Source organism: Phyllostomus discolor, chromosome 2 (assembly GCF_004126475.2).
Source record: "Phyllostomus discolor isolate MPI-MPIP mPhyDis1 chromosome 2, mPhyDis1.pri.v3, whole genome shotgun sequence".
NCBI lineage: Eukaryota > Metazoa > Chordata > Mammalia > Chiroptera > Phyllostomidae > Phyllostomus > Phyllostomus discolor.
The window spans coordinates 23,386,196-23,402,077 of NC_040904.2; the positions used below are offsets into that span (position 1 = coordinate 23,386,196).

Below are 15,882 nucleotides of genomic sequence, written 5' to 3' on the forward strand. Positions count from 1 at the left end.
AAGGATGCATGCGTGGAAGCTAAAACTCACTTCCAGAATGGTGGATAATGTCTAAAAAATCTGGAGCATGATAGTAATGCATAAATGCCGAGAAATGTACAGACTGACTCCAGAATGAACCCTCACGTATGTTGCAAGCAGTTTTCTCTGCTGGCAGGCAGAGTCGAAGGACTACTACTGCTCTTTGTTACAAGCCTTTTAGTTTTGACTCTTTAAACAATGTGCTTGTGTTACTTAGACAAAACTAAAGATTAAAACAATAACCACACACATATACACACAAATGAGATAAAAATGCCAGTAGCACTGAGTTGTCAATATTTACTATGATCTCACGGCTGTTGAAATCCAGAGACATTCCTTGAGGCTTAGAAACACACACACAATCAAGGCTAGTTTTCCTACCCTAGATCCCTCCAGCAGAAGCCGGCCCACTTCTCACACATCCCCCCTAGAAGCAGGCCGGCACCGGAGACCTCCCTGCCATGCCCTGAACAAGCCATGCCCTGAACAAGCCGTACCAAGCCCCACGCTTTCCCTCGGTGGCTTCCAAAGCAGGCTGATAACCCATTGCAGGATGAGAAGAAACCATCATTTCCACTTATTTTATGTCTCATTATTTTTAGAGAGTAATAACAGAGGAGCACCACGTGGTCACACACACACCGGGCGGTCGCCTGTATGAAGAGTGCGATCTCAGGAAACAGGAGAGGGTTCCTTTGGTTCCCAAAGCAGCTCTGCAGTTAGTGTTTCGTTCCTTCCATGTAAGCCGTCCTGCTCCATCAGCGCGTCCCAGTCCACTCGGCGGGCCCGAGTCTGCCTCTTTCTGGCTCTGCCAGGTGTTCTCTGTGGCCATGGGCAGACTAGAGCTGCACTGCTTGCTTTCAAACCGCAGCTCCAGCACTCACTAAAACCATGTGCTCACCCTAGCTGTGCCTCAGTTTCCTCATGTGCAAAACAACAACAACAACAACAATAATAATAACAGACCTACTTGATAAGATTGTTATGAGGACTCAATGAGTTACTATATGTAAAGTGTTTAGAAACAGGCCAAGTGTAAGTGTTATATTAGTGTAAGCTGTCCTTATTAATACTCCAGAACAGCGATTTTTAACCTTTTTCATCTCATAGCACACATAAACTAATTACTGAAATGCTGAGGCACACCAAAAAATATATTGTTTGCTGATCTGACAAAATAATAGGTATAATTTTGATTCATCCACACTGGACAGCTATTGTTATGTTGGCTGTTGTCAATTTTTAACTTGATAGTCAAAGGGAAAAGAGGTCAGTGGCCCTGACTAATCAAGTATTACATGTTTTAAAAATTCCTGCAGCACACCAGTTGCAAATCGCTGTTCCAAAAGACAGAAGACCCTAGTATTACATGAGGGAGCCTCATGAAAATCCTCAAAAATCCTCAGACATAAAGGATCAGGCCAAACAAGGGTTCTGTGTCTAACTAAAGACCAGTCCCGGAGAGGAGCTGTTCATTACACCTTTCCAGCCCCTCCCCCTCGGCTGCTCTGTGCCTCACAACCAGGTGTGCGCCTCTCCTGAAACATGGGGAATAAGATGAGCTGTGTGTGGAGAAGGCAGCTGGGGAGGGAGGGGGGGAGTTGGATGGGCCACAGAGTGAACATGGGGCATTTTCCCTCCATATCAGTTTTACTCAAAGGTTTGTACAGAAAAAAAAATAGTATTATCGTTTAAAGGAAATGCCTTATTATGGTGTACAGTAAAAATTTGCATACATTTTTATGCCAAAGTCAGGGCTGTCTAATATTTTTCCCTTTGTGGCGCTTTAGTGGATCACTCAGTAGAGATATTTAAGAAAGCACTATCTTCTATGAAAAACTTTGCTAAACTATCCCTGAGCAGAAGATTCCAATGGAGAAAATAAGGAGAAACAGACATCTTTTGGGTGGGGGGTGTGGAGAAGAACCTCAGCAATAGGAAAGCAAGCCCCGAAGAAAGAGAGGAAGGGCTCCAGACACAAGCAGACAGACAGCGTGTGGAACAGGGTGGAGGTGCAAGGAGGAGAACATGGGGCCTCCTAGGGCACACCCGGGGCCAGGCCCACTGCCACTGCAGTGACTCTTGCAATGAATTTTGGGCCGTTCATGGGCCTGCCTTCCAGTTTTAACATGCAAAGCTGCAGGTGCCTCATTTTAAAATATTAGCAAAGCTGGTATTTCCTCTGTACCAGGTGGTTCGCTGTCAAAAGGCTGAGAAAATCATCCATTCCACGTTGTCAGTTCAAAAGTTGCCTTTCGGTTAGTTACCAGACACCTCACAAACCCAGATAAGCTCCAAAGGGCCAAAACGGATCTGGGGCAGCCAGGAAGCAGCCTCTGCTGGAAGGGCAGAGTTTTTTAACATAATTAAGATGAAGATAGCATCTCCTTCCAGACGTCTCCCCTGGTAGGACCAGCAAGAAAGGCCAGCTCCATACTTTTAAGGACCAATAAAGATTGCTTCCTGTTACAGCATGAACTAGATTTGCCAGTAGAAAATCTCATTAGGATAAATATTTTTTTCCTCTTATCAATCCTCTGCCAAGTTGACTGCTTTAATCTTTCATCCACATGATAGAATTCCTTTTAAAATAAAGTTAAAAGCCCGTCCCAAGCAGCTGATACACACAGCCAGTTGTATAAATAAAAAAAGCTGCAGACTGGGTAATAGAATAAGCTACACGGATAAGGTCCCACATTGGCCTGTCTGACCATTAGATGACCTTCACACAACATACAAGATCAGAAATTCGGGGCTTGAGTCAGATATCTACAACGCAATGACAGATGCTCCCAAGTGTAAAAATAATTGTTCCACTAATGATGGATACAGAAATATTGGGTGCCACCCAATACAACTTGCAGGGTTTGCTTGCAAGTACAACTTGCAGGGTTTGCTTAATGTATTCTTTAGTATTTCAGTGAACATTTGGAAAACTATTCCTTAATGAGTTTTGCACAATACATTTCCCTTTGACACACCCAAAGGCTTATTCCCTCAGTTGATAAGAGATATTTTAAACCCTCCTCCAAGCTTCAAAATACCAAAATCAAAAGAGGTGGGCATGAACTACAGACATAGGGATGAAGAGAGAAAGAAAAAGCATGTGCTGTTTCATTTTGTTTGAGCATGGGGTCTGGGGGGTGCAGCTGGTTTTAGAGGAGAAGTGATAATCTGGCTTCATCAAGTTCATCGCCTCTCTGAGCCTCCAGTTCTTCAAATGTAAAACGAAACTATGATAAACCACCTCATTTGGCTATAGTAAAGCTTCAATGCAATCGTATTGATAAAACTCCAGCACGGATCCCAGCATACAGTAGGCACTAGTGGAGTTAGCTGTCTCCCTGTCCTTCTTTGTGGGTGTGCTCAACCAGACCCAGTCTGAGCAAACAGGACATTGTTGGCTGTCAGCCCAGAAGTCTCCTGTCCCCTCTCAGGTCCCAGATATTCATGTGGGTGATGATGCTCCCCTCAGACTGCCAGCGGACTCAGAGGAAGGCCATTTCCTCTCCCCTTGCTGGACCTCAGGTCCAAGGTGAGTTCTGGGTTGTGTTAAGCCCATCAGCCCATTCTTCCTTGGCCAGAGTCACTGGTTCATGTGACCAGAACAGCCCAATCAGAGTGAATGTCAGAAGCTGAGGCAAAAGAGCACTGGATGAGGATGGGCAAGGAAGCATGTGGCAGCAGAAGTACTGATAGCCACCTTGATGCCGCAGTGGAATCCAGCCTGGGGAGAGCAGAACACAGAGTAGGAAGAAGGCAGTCCTCAGTGGCTTGGAACAACCAATTCTGAAGCGTGTATTACAACCTCTGCATTTCTAGTGACAAAGCTGATACATCTCTTTTATAATTTAAGGACTTCTAATTGAGTTTTCAATACTCTTCCCACAAAAAAACAACAACAATAACAGCCCAATTGATATACCACAAAGTCTGAGACATCCTCATTCTAAGAAAAACTGCAGCCCAAAGTACAAGACAATCACAAATAAAAAGCTAATAATGCTCAAAGATATCATCTTTACATCTGCGATTCCACAGAGTCCGGCAGAAGTAAGACCTGCTTGAATGTGGTTCATAGAATAATTATATGGCTATAATCATTTATCATTTCAATTTAAGCATTTCACCTAATATGTCATATGGTGTGCTTGGGTATGATATTGTTATGTTAACAGAATTACATGTTTATTTTTGTAATAAAAAAGGGGGCATTATTTATGCCTAACCCTGTAAATAAGGGTATTTATAATTTCTATCATGTCTTCTATGTGTTACTGATAGGTTATAGTGTCTAACCAGAGTTCCTTTCACCATCATCATTTGTGATATATATAAGAAACATTTCACTCAGCTTAATCTACACAGCAGGTTAATTTCCTTGTTTATTGCTGCATGCATTTTATAAATTATTCATCCTGGTATATTCCACTAAGAAAAATCAAGTTATTCAAATCAGGTGTTCATGGGAATGTCATCTATGGCAAAGCAGAACATATATATGAACATATGTCTATATAACAAAAGCTGACAACACAGCTTCCACCTTCACAGGGGAAGAGATAAGTCAGGTATCTAGGAAATTTGCACAACCCTGGAATTTCAGTTCACTTAGATCTGTTTATTTCTTCACATTTCTTATTTGTTGCCTTGCTCCAGACATAATTTAAGGGCAATGGGTTTTTACTTACTCTATTCTGGATGTCTCTAAATTAATTAGAATTTATTCTACTGTCATAAACCTTACAGAATGTGGCATTTGGAAGAACACTGTATTCTATACTTACCATGAATGCTACCTCTCTTTCATCAGGACAGAAATGGTCTGTCATTTCATTACTACCACTTAGTGTTAACCAAACACAGGCCTTACAAACTGATGTTTTGGAATCAGCAGGTGTTAGTAGGAAGCAGTGGGGAATATTTTCACATTATGTTGAAGCACAAGGTGTGATTTTATGATCTATATTCCACATAATTATTGGAGCATCTGCCAGCAATAGTTGGTCTGGTGAGCTGTTTGGTCTAGGTGAGCTGTTGTGTGTAGTGATGAGAAGATTATAAGAAATAAGGAGGAGAGAGTATTTTTGAAAGACCAGAAAACTGTGCCTTGCCTCAGTCAAGTCCCTTGGCCACTCTTATCTAAATGTGTGATGGACAGGTGCTCCCTCTCTAGGACTGAAGGTGCCTGTGTGGTGGAGGAAGGAATATTAAAAGTATACAGCATCCCACAGCCTCCCCCTCTACAGGGAGAGCTGAGCACGGAGTGAGTAGAGGTCCCCAGGAGAGCCTGCGTGTGTGCTCAGAAGTCACAGCAAGTTCAGGCTCTTACTGGAGGGAGCTGCTCTTGTTTGCAGGTTCTGCAAATCAAATTTCTGGAGTTTTATTCAGTTTGAGATAAGGGTGAAAGATGGAGGGGAGGGAGGCTTCACGGGGAGGTAGGAAACGCCACAAACTCAGACAAATCTGATTAAATTGTCTCTCAACCGTGAGGGTACTTACTGACCACTGTTTTGCTCAGGGCCTTGCACTTGGGGTAAAAGTGAGGCTAAAAGTGTCCATTTCAATAATGTGATGATACTAGTCCACATTCCGGAATAAGATTTGGAAACATCAAAGGCTCAGTTCAAACCTGTCTGGGGTCGGGGAAAACCAGTATGTGGCAGAGCAGAGAGGAGAGGACCATGTGCCCTTTGCGGGGGGGGGGGGGGCATCTCTCAGGGTGGCTGCAGGGTGAGGACAGTGCATTGTCCTCGGAGACGTATAGCTCCACATGTGTCCCTTTGATCCTTTGAATCTGGGCTGTTCTCAGACAGGATCATTTTGACCGACACCCTGACCCAGAAAGCTATTCCGTGTAAAGGAACACCTTGTGAGGATCACGCTTTCTGTAAGCTTCACAGGTCCGATGCAGACACAGGCAGTCTTTTGGCTCCCTTTTCAAAGCGTCATCAGATTTGAGATCTTTCCTCGCAGAAGCAAAGAAGATAGCTCACATTTCTTGTCAAGCGCATCATGAACTGTGGTCATCAGCATATTATGTGCAAAGGGGTAGATGCCACCACAAGGCATCACACATTCACAGATACACAGTGGGATCAGTTACATAAATACTCTTTTAGTTTTCTGTCCCCAACCCAACCTTTTCCCCACAATGTGCATTCCAAGATGACTGATCACGGAACTGCAGAGCTCGAAGTGGCCTTAGACACTGTCTCCTGAGAACTTGTCCAGATGCCTGTCTTCTGAGCCTCAGCTTCTCATCAGGAAGGTGGGGGTTAAAATGTAACCCACCTAAAAGAGTTGTATAAAGATTTCTCATGTGCTCAGTTACTATCAATGTGCTCATTTGTGTTGAAGAAACTGGAGATCCAGAAGGTTGAACAATGTGCCCAGTTAGTGACATGATGGGACATAAATATCTTCTAAATCCTGGCGTGGTGCTCTGCAAGGGGAACAAAGCCAGGCTTTCCTCAGACACTCAGCAAGCCTTTATGGCTAACCGTGGCGGTCGCTTCCTTTGTGGGTATGAGTGTCATTCCTGCGAGAAAGGATTGTCCTCTACCTCCAGACCCTCAGCTGGCACTGAGGGAGGAGTCTTGAAGGCAAGACGATAAAGGACTGATAAAGAACCAAGAAGAAACGTCTAAGCCACAAAGAGGCACCATTAGAAACCAGCACCGCCACAAGCGCCTGAAGTTAATGAACAAGTCAAGTTTAGATATACAAGGAGCAAACAGCTGGTTTGGAGTAAAACTTGTGCCCAGGTCTAGACCTATTTGTTTTTTATCAGTGTTCACAGTTCCTCTGGTGAAACCGAGCCCCCACGTTCTGTCCGTGCCCCAGCCGCCACCTCTCCGCTCAGGAAGGAAGATGTGATGGGCAGTGAGGCTGAACCGCGTCCATGACACTGCCAATAGTCAACGATTTTTGACCTCTACAAATTCACAAAACCTAACATTTGTGAATTAATCTATAGCATGTTAGTGCTTTAAAGTGGTGCTATTGCTTGTCAGGGAACCTTTTTTCTTCTTTATTTTTAGATTATAAAAGTATGATAACACACATTTATAGAAACTTAGAAAAATAGGACAAAATCACATAGTCCACTATATAGTTCAATTATTTTGTGTATCCAATCTCGGCATTTTGTAACTATATTTGAAGTCGTTATAATTATTAATAACATGCAAGCTTTTAAGTATGCCTTAAAACAAGGGACTCCCAGCCTGTATTTCCTCCTCTAGCGAGAGGAGACTGCACTGGAAGGTGTCTAATGTTCCTTTTGTTTTTATTATTTCGTGTCTTCGTGGCCAGGTGAACTCAAGTGCATTTTATCAAACACTAATTTCTGCACATTTACCTTCAGTCCCTGGGGCTCACGCAGGGTAACCCTCCACTCACAGCCTCCGAGGTTCTAGGGAGCATTTCCCGTGAACGGAGTTTAAATGCGAGCAACATTTTTGGCGTGAGGGACAATTAAAAAAATGTTTATCAATAAATTGTTTTCACTTAAAATAAAGGTTTATTAAGGCCTTTAGCTTAAAATACATATTTTAAAATATAGATGACCTACATTACTGAAAGGAGAATGCCAGCCTTTTCTTTTTTTTTTTTTTTGTAACTAAAATGTGAGAATCGGAGTCTATTTGAGAAGCAAGAAAGAAACAACCAGAACCACGTCCTGCTTCCTCGCTTCTCAGCTTGTGTTGCTCTTAGATTCACAGATCAGTCTACACACCTCATCTCGGGTCAAGCTTCGAAAGGGCTCCACAGGATCGATAGCTTGAAAGTGGTGCTATTACCACTTTAAAGCCTCCTCACTTGACCGCTGGGGACACGGAATCTTCAGAGAGGCAGCACTGACTTGTGGCATGCACAGACGGCCAGCTAGGTGCTGGGGCGCAGGGAGCGGGAGAGAGAGCTGCCTGTGGCCTGTGGATTGAAGAATAGCAATGATGACTCCACCCTGGAAAGGAGTGCGCAGGGAAGATTTAACATGGGTTTGGGGTTTGTTTGGTTGTTGTTGTTGTTTTGATAGTGTAGACAGTATTTCTCGAACTTTGAGATTTGAGAGCTAATGAAAATAATCCAAAGGCCCAGGCTCACTCAAGTGCAGGCCAGGACCTGCACCTCTGTGTGTTCATCACCTTCCTCAGGTGATCCCGACTCATACCCAAGTGTGTGTGTGCATGGGCACGTGCAAGAAGCATGCACGCCATAGTGACCACCTGTTTACACATCTACTAAAGCAAATAACTAACCTAAAGGTTAAATTGCAGCATGAAGCATTGAGATCGGATGAAAGAGCAGAAAGAACGGTGAGAGGAAGTTCATACCCACTAAAACGCCTTACTTGGGAATGGAATGAAGTGGTGGTTCTCAAACTTCTTTCTGCACCAGAATTGCTTGGAGGGCTGGTTAGAACAGACTACTGGGCCCCTCTGGCCCCCAGGTTTTATAATTCAGGAGGTCTGGGGTGAAGCCCTGGGCTCTGCATCTCTAAGAAGTTCCCAGAAGTGGCTGCTGCTGCCGCCATGATTGGGGAACATCGGTGCAGATGAGCACAGCGGTTCTCAGCCCTGCCTGCACCCTAGGCTCACCAGGGATGTGTTTTTAAAGCACTGGTGCCAGGCCTCAACTCCAGAGATTCTGATATAATACAGTTTCAGTTAGAACCGTTCTGAGTGTAGTGTAATACTGAGCCTGGATAGTGCCATTTTGAATGTGCAGTCAGGGCTGACAACCCCTGGTGCTAGGGCTTCCTGGAAAAGCAGGGTAGTCACATTCAGTATTGGATTGCCAGATTTAATAAGGTTGTCTGTTTCTTTCCCAGGAGCAGGTGAGTGCAATGCACTAAGTGATCTTCCTAATGTCCTCCTGACTCAGAATCGATGCTCTGACTATACTTTTAAAATGCATTTCCATGACGCACAAGTAAAACAACAGAATTTAGACTCAGTTAATTTTTTTCTCAACAATGCTGCCCTCTAGTGTCCCTAAATAGTAGAACCACGTAAAAACCCCCTCAGCCACCAGTATGGCAATTTCCTGTTAGCTAAACACTTGGGGGATTTTTCTCTGACATTTAAAAAAAAATTAATGTGTGTTAAATTAAATTTTATCTTTCTGGCAACATGAATCTCCAACTGCAGCCTCTCAGTTCCCCCCTAATGTCTCCCTGAAGCCTCCTCCAGGATAAGAATTCCTGGATTAAAGCGTTTACTACAAATGAAAGGAAACTGAAAATAAGAGCCCTGGTCCTTCCCTCTTTCCATACATTCTATTTTTAAATAATTCCTGGGGACAATTACTGGGGCAGTTTGTGATACTATCCATTAAAGTGGTTCTAAAGACATCTTTTTCCTCAGAACTTGTGAGAAGTGCCTTCACCCAATTAAGGCAAAATGAGAAGGAAAGAGAAACTTGGCTTTGTTCATTCAGTCCAGTTTACAATTTTTTTTGTCATTTTGGCTCTTTTTCAAGTTGGAATACTGAGCTCAATAAACTACAAATCTTGCAATACTATATGGTTCACAAAGAAAAACTATTTTGCTTTGACAAAGGAATAGGACTCCCGGAGTTCTCCTTTAAGTATTCCAACCCAGTCGTCTCGTGGGGTCAGAGGCCAAGCAGGTGAGGGAGAAAGAAATTACGAACAACCCAAGTGCCTGTGGCATTGGACTGTCACACATAGGGCCTTCCACACTCGGGACTATTTATTCTCTCCTCTTCCTCACTTTCCACACCCACCTGACTTTCACACGACTGATCGCTATTGAGAGTAGGATTCCTCAAACAGGAGCTCCCGTGTCTTCCAGGGCGAGTCCTGCACACCTCTGGGGCCCACCGTCTGGCAGAAGAGTCCTTTGCACCCCACTGTGCCCGCTTCCGTCTCATTCCCACGAGTCTCCGTCTCCCTTCCTTCTTCCCTGACCCTCGTCCCCCGTGTTCTGCACTCATCTTACCTGATCACAGACTTAGAGAAAGGGGAGCATCTTGGGTTCGGTGTATTCTCTGTGAGCCTCAGCAGTGTTTACCCTTATGTGGGATTCACCACAGTATCCCCACCACCCAGTGGAGCAGACACCTAACTAATACTGTCGGTTGAATGAACTCCTCCTCGGCTCTGAATGGAACCGGAGGGGAAAGGAAAGGGAGCAGGACCCCCATGGAGATGTCCGGAAAGGAGAGAATACCTCTGGGGCTTTCAGAAATGTTTATTGTCCATTTGCATAATAAAAGAAAGTCTTTCATACAACTTTGTGTATCTAATTTGTTTTATAAAGGGAAAATAAACTTCCTCGTTTCTATTGCTGAGTTATTTTAGTTTGCTTATAAACCAAATTCTATCTCCATTGGGTAGACAATGGTGAGTAAAAACATTCCCATCTTCCCAAGAAAGAAACCAAGGTCAATTTAAAGTGGTTTACATAAACCAAGCGAGGAAGCTAAGACCCTAACCTTGCTGTCACATTCCAAACCCTGTTCCCTATCAATTTACACAGTGCTTGTTTGTGAGAAATCATATAAAAATACATCTACCACAACTCGACTTTGCAGCCAGGATTTGACTCTTCTGAAGGACATTGAATCCACAGGTACAGGGACCCAGAGGAGCTAAGGTCTGCAGCCCTTGAACATGTCAACTGACCTAGCATCCTCGGTGTCTGGCTGGCCTGCTTTGTAGAAGAAATGCAGCCATGATTGTGACTTCTCACTCAGCTGAACTTGAGGCTCTCCATGCTGAGAACCATGCTCCCTGGTTCTGCGCCACACCCGGCTGGTGCCCAGAGGATGAGCTGCGCTCCACCTCTCTGGGGATTCATTGTCCTGTTCAGGAAGTGTGATGTCAAGCTGAAAGAGGCCGATGAGCAAACTGGGTGGGGCCGTGAACAGGCCCCAGTGAAATCTATTACATCGGCGTCTTGAATAAAATTTGGTTCAAAGTGGTCAAGGACAAGGAGTGCCATTGTGGGCTGGGAGCCACTGTGGCTTCAGCTGTTTGTTCCTCATTTAATATGTTTATCTTTCTGCTAAATTCATGTCTGCTGAGTCATCTCTATTATACACCACGCTGTGTGAGGCCCAGCTCTACACATGCAACACACAAAGGCAGGCCTCCTGTTCTCGATGACCTTCCATTCCACAAGGTCAAAACCCGTGCTGTCTCTTCTTCTCACTTTCGTGAGCAAAGTACCCAGGTTCTGAAGGAAGTTAATCACGAGCTCCTTTATCAGGCCAGGAACCATGAAGCAATAAAAATAAAGGAAGAACTTAAAGTGCTCATTATGTTTTTAATATCATTTAGTGCTGCTGCTGCAAATGGAAATGGAAAGTCAATTTACCCAAAAGCACCACCAGCCTCCACACCATCAATATTTCATGGTAGACTATTATGTTGTCACCAATGTCAGAGCAATTATATTAATCAAACAAATACTTGGAAATATTTGGATTAAACATCCAAGCCTTGGCTGGGGCAGTGGGGGCAGCGGGGACTACATAACTTTGCAAAGTAGAGAAGCTCATGAAATGCTCTCTGTTCGGCCTTCCACAGAAATTGTTCGAGCCATGACACATGTGATAAACCAAGGCATGGCGATGTACTGGGGGACCTCACGGTGGAGTGCCATGGAGATCATGGTAATTTCGTTTCCATCTTTGAATGGCCATTGGGCATCTCATTGCAGGGATTATTGCACTTTGCTTTATTGCGCTTCACAGATACAATGTTTTTTACCAATCAAAGGTTTGTGGCAACCCCACAATCAAGCAAGTCTATTGGTGCCATTTTTCCAACATCACCTGCTCACTTTGTGTCTCTGTATGACCTTTTGGTAATTCTCACAATATTTCAAACGTTTTCATTATTATTACATTTGTTCTGGTGATCTGTGATCAGTGATCTTTGATGTTACCACCCACCAGCTAAAGGATTACTTCTTGCTGAAGGCTTAGATGATGGTTAGCATTTTTAAGCAATAATGTATTTTTTAATCAAGTCATGTGCATTCTCTAGACGTAATGCTATTACACACTTAATAGACTACAGAATAGTGTGAACCTAACTTTTATAAGTACGGGGAAACCAAGCATTTGTGTGCCTCACCTTACTGTGAGGTTCACTGCATTGCAGCGGTCTGGAGCAGAAGCCGCAGTGTCTCTGAGGTGTGCCTGCACTGGTCTTCAGATACCACGTGTAAATCACAAGACCTCTTGCGATCCTTCCTCACAGTCACTGTGGCCCTAGAACTCTATGGTCAATGCTATCATTACAGAGAAGGATACGGAGGCTGGACCTTATCAGCTCGCAGCACAGCAGGCAGGGCTGGTCTCTAAAAGGAATCACATTTTACTGTTTTTGGTGGTAAAAGAGTAAGTTAAATTTCTTAGCTAATCAGATATATGAACACAATAGTCTAGTTTTCTTTAAAAACTCTATTTTAAAACTGTACTATTTTTCACATGCTAATAACAGGTTATCTGTAGGTATTAGTCCAAGTCTCATTTTTTTAGAAACCTAAAAACAGTCAAACTTCATTTTCCTTATCATAGTCCATAAGTCACGCTTGGACCAACTTGCCCTGGGCCCAACTCAGCCCAAACCCTCCTGAAGAATAATAAGGATTACTTGCATTTCGTATTGCTCTTAGTCAAACTGATGCTTCTAACTTGGCTTATTGTTTTGCATCATACGTGTTTCTTGGTTTGTACTGATTTTGCTGCAATGAAAATTTCTCATGCATATGAATCACAGGGCCGTCTTATTTCTCATCAGTATAAACCCAGTTGCAATCTTATTTCTCCCTAGGAAGCCTATTCTGTAGCAAGACAATTCAACATGATCCCTCCCGTGTGTGAACAAGCCGAGTACCACCTTTTCCAGAGAGAGAAAGTAGAGGTTCAGCTACCAGAGCTCTACCATAAAATAGGTAATTTTCTCAATCAAATTTACTGATGATTTTTTAACAATAGGAGGCCCAGTGATCTGGAAAAAGAGACACTGAAATGCTTTCCTAAATGCCCCTCATTAACCCAGGGATGGGAGAGCTATGCATTCCAGAGGCGGCAGACGAATCAAATGGGCGTATGTGCAAACAGGGCGGCTACAGCACGTTGTGACTGGTGCATAAGCTGTACTCAGCAGGTATTCAAAAAATGCATACAGAATGAAGGGAAGAAACTGTAAATAAACTCAGTTTTCATAGGGTGCTTGCTGTAGCCAAAACATGAGTGGATTATGATTAGCTTTTCAAAAAAACGTGGATATAAACATCTATGTCTCCCACTCTGTGCCTGGAGCAGAGTCAGACCGGAGGGATTCCAGAGCAGCTCACCAGCCAGGCTCTGTGTGTTTGTGTGAGCGGACAGAATGATTGCAAAGAGACAGGGGAAATACATGCACAAGACATACACAAGAATTTTGGACCTCAGAAAAAACATGAGAAAGCCACATTGTCAGGCTTATTTAGTTTTTCTTAAAAAGTTTCCAGAGATAACTTTCTTCCTAAGAAAGAGGTTTATATGAGCAGGAAAATGTTGGGTGAGGGAGAAACAGGATAAAAAAAAAATTTCAACAGTAGCAACTCTTACTATTGCTAACACTTACTGTGTGTTTGGCACGCACTAAGCATTGTGCATCTGGTATGTGCCAGGCACCATTTGGAACTGGGTGGTCAAGCAAGCGCTGCATTTCTGTGCAAGTAAAAGTGTTTGTGTCTGAGTGTAAAAAGAAACGTAAAGTTTATATGTGAATAAGCCACCTCTCCAGGCTTGTTTATAAGGCCCATTCCCTATAACTGACTCTGCCTGTGTAATTGGTTTATAAAAGCACAGTTTATAAATATCTAAACTTTAATAAGAAGGATGTATGCTGGCATTCGTGCTTCCTATCTGCCCAGCTTCTTCCCATAACTAGCCAAGCCCCGCTTGAATGCTCCCACACCCTTGATTCCATTCGCAACAAGCAGCTTTGTAAGCCGTTTTTCTCCTGTAGGAGTTGGAGCGATGACCTGGTCCCCACTTGCCTGTGGAATCATCTCAGGAAAATATGGAAACGGGGTACCTGAAAGCTCCAGGGCCTCTCTGAAGGTATTTCCCTCCACCTCTAGGAGAGAGTCTGGGGGTGGGAGACAGGGTTGCAGAGAGCTGGGAAGATGGATCAGAATAGCGGTGCAGCAGCCAGTGGCTTCCGGCTGACGCACAGCGTTGCCTTGGCTGGGAGAGGTCCCTGGAGCAGGCTCTCCGGAGCCCTGAGCCCACCAGAGGCCTCTACTCCCGGCCACACATCAGTCAGGCCTTCCCAGTCTGCCGGCACAGACACCTCTCCTCCTCTGGGGCCTGGCAGCAATGCACGCCCAATGACCTACCTGGTGGGACTCCTGGAGCGCGAATCCCTACACTGTTATTTATGCTCATGTTAAAAAAAGGCATTTCATTCCTCCTTTCAAACTGACCAAATGTAAAAATCCCTTTCCTATGTAAGGAGGATCTAACTTCACTTTTCTTGATAAGACAAAATGTAAGCCACAGAAATTTAATCCACATGGGACTAACTGGTTGCAGCTGAGCGAGGTTGTAGGGTGGGTGGCTGACGTTTTCACCGCATGGGGGTGGGGGGGTCAGAAGGGGGGACCCAGAGCAAACACACAGCCACGCCCTTGTCACTGGGGCTCAGGGCTGGTGTTCAGAGGTCCGCTCTGGCTGCGAAGTCCTGTGGCTTAAATTCTTTCCTGCAGCATAAAGATATTCAAGATCATTGACATAAAATTGCCTCTATTCAGAACATCTTGATGCTTAATTTATTGGAGAGTACTCCAAACATCGCTTCTTATTAATAACAACATGTTTGTTTTTAAAACGTATGAGAATGTGTAATAACATTAGAATCACAATTACTCTGTAATATCAGGAGAGAGAATTCGTGCATTTTCAAAATCCAGACAGGCCCCACACCTCAGAGAGGCAGCAGAAGCCTGGAAGCCGCTTGCCTCCATCAGCACAAAGCCAGTGGGAGGTCAGCTCAAGTTCGGCCCAAACCAGCAGCCCTTTAATCCGTGTGGCTGGAACCACATGTGCTTCCCTAATCAGAACCTTCTCAAGGTCTGCCACTCTCCTTTCTGCCCGTAACAGTTGCCCTATTGGCTTGTTTGTTCTCAAAAATAATACAATATAAGCATGGTGACATGGTCCTATTTCTAGTTTTGCATTATCACAAATGTAATTACACTAGAATATGAAATATGGTCTTGCTTCTAAAAATGGAAGATTGTTCTGAACCAAGTCTGAATAAGTCAGCAAAGAAAAACTAAGAATCAGTTTAGGGAAGATGGTATAAAAGGCAAGAAGAGAGTGAAGAAGGAAGGGAAGCATTGAAAATTGCAATTTTATTGAGCACCTACTACGTGCCAACACTGGGCTAAGAGTTTTATTCATCTCCGTTTACCCTCACAAAGACAAATGGATAGAGTGGATATTAGTCAGTGGCAGCTAAGCGTGTGGCCCTGACATTCTTTCAAGACTTTCTAAAAAGCTCAAAGTACTCCCATGTTTATGTTGGGGATTTGTTCTCAGACTATCCTCACAAGGCCTTTTCCAGATGTAGAGCTGAGCGCAAAGAGGTTGGATACTGATCCAAGAGCGAAAACTCATAGTAGAGAAGGTTGCTGTGGGAACCCAGGTCTCCTGGCACTGAATTTATCTCCCCCAAACCCAGTTTTTGAAAGAAGAGGTAGCTACCGCTATTTGGAGTGTTGAAGATTGGCTAACCCCCATCACCGTTGAGAAAAGATTACAGACAGCTGGAAAAAAAAACAAAAAAAAATGTTCACCAAATGCACTAACAAAAGGAGAAAG

At 43.8% G+C, this 15,882-nt stretch overlaps 1 protein-coding gene across 2 annotated transcripts in view; it reads left to right on the top strand.

The window, feature by feature from the left end:
* Positions 1 to 15,882, top strand: part of KCNAB1 (potassium voltage-gated channel subfamily A member regulatory beta subunit 1) — a 307,769-nt gene that overhangs the window by 273,960 nt on the left and 17,927 nt on the right. For both annotated transcript variants that reach the window (XM_028505142.2, XM_028505144.2), the window contains exons 9-11: positions 11,585 to 11,670; positions 12,839 to 12,959; positions 14,024 to 14,118. In XM_028505142.2, coding sequence (XP_028360943.1) covers positions 11,585 to 11,670; positions 12,839 to 12,959; positions 14,024 to 14,118 — 302 coding nt within the window. The remainder of the gene's footprint in view (positions 1 to 11,584; positions 11,671 to 12,838; positions 12,960 to 14,023; positions 14,119 to 15,882) is intronic.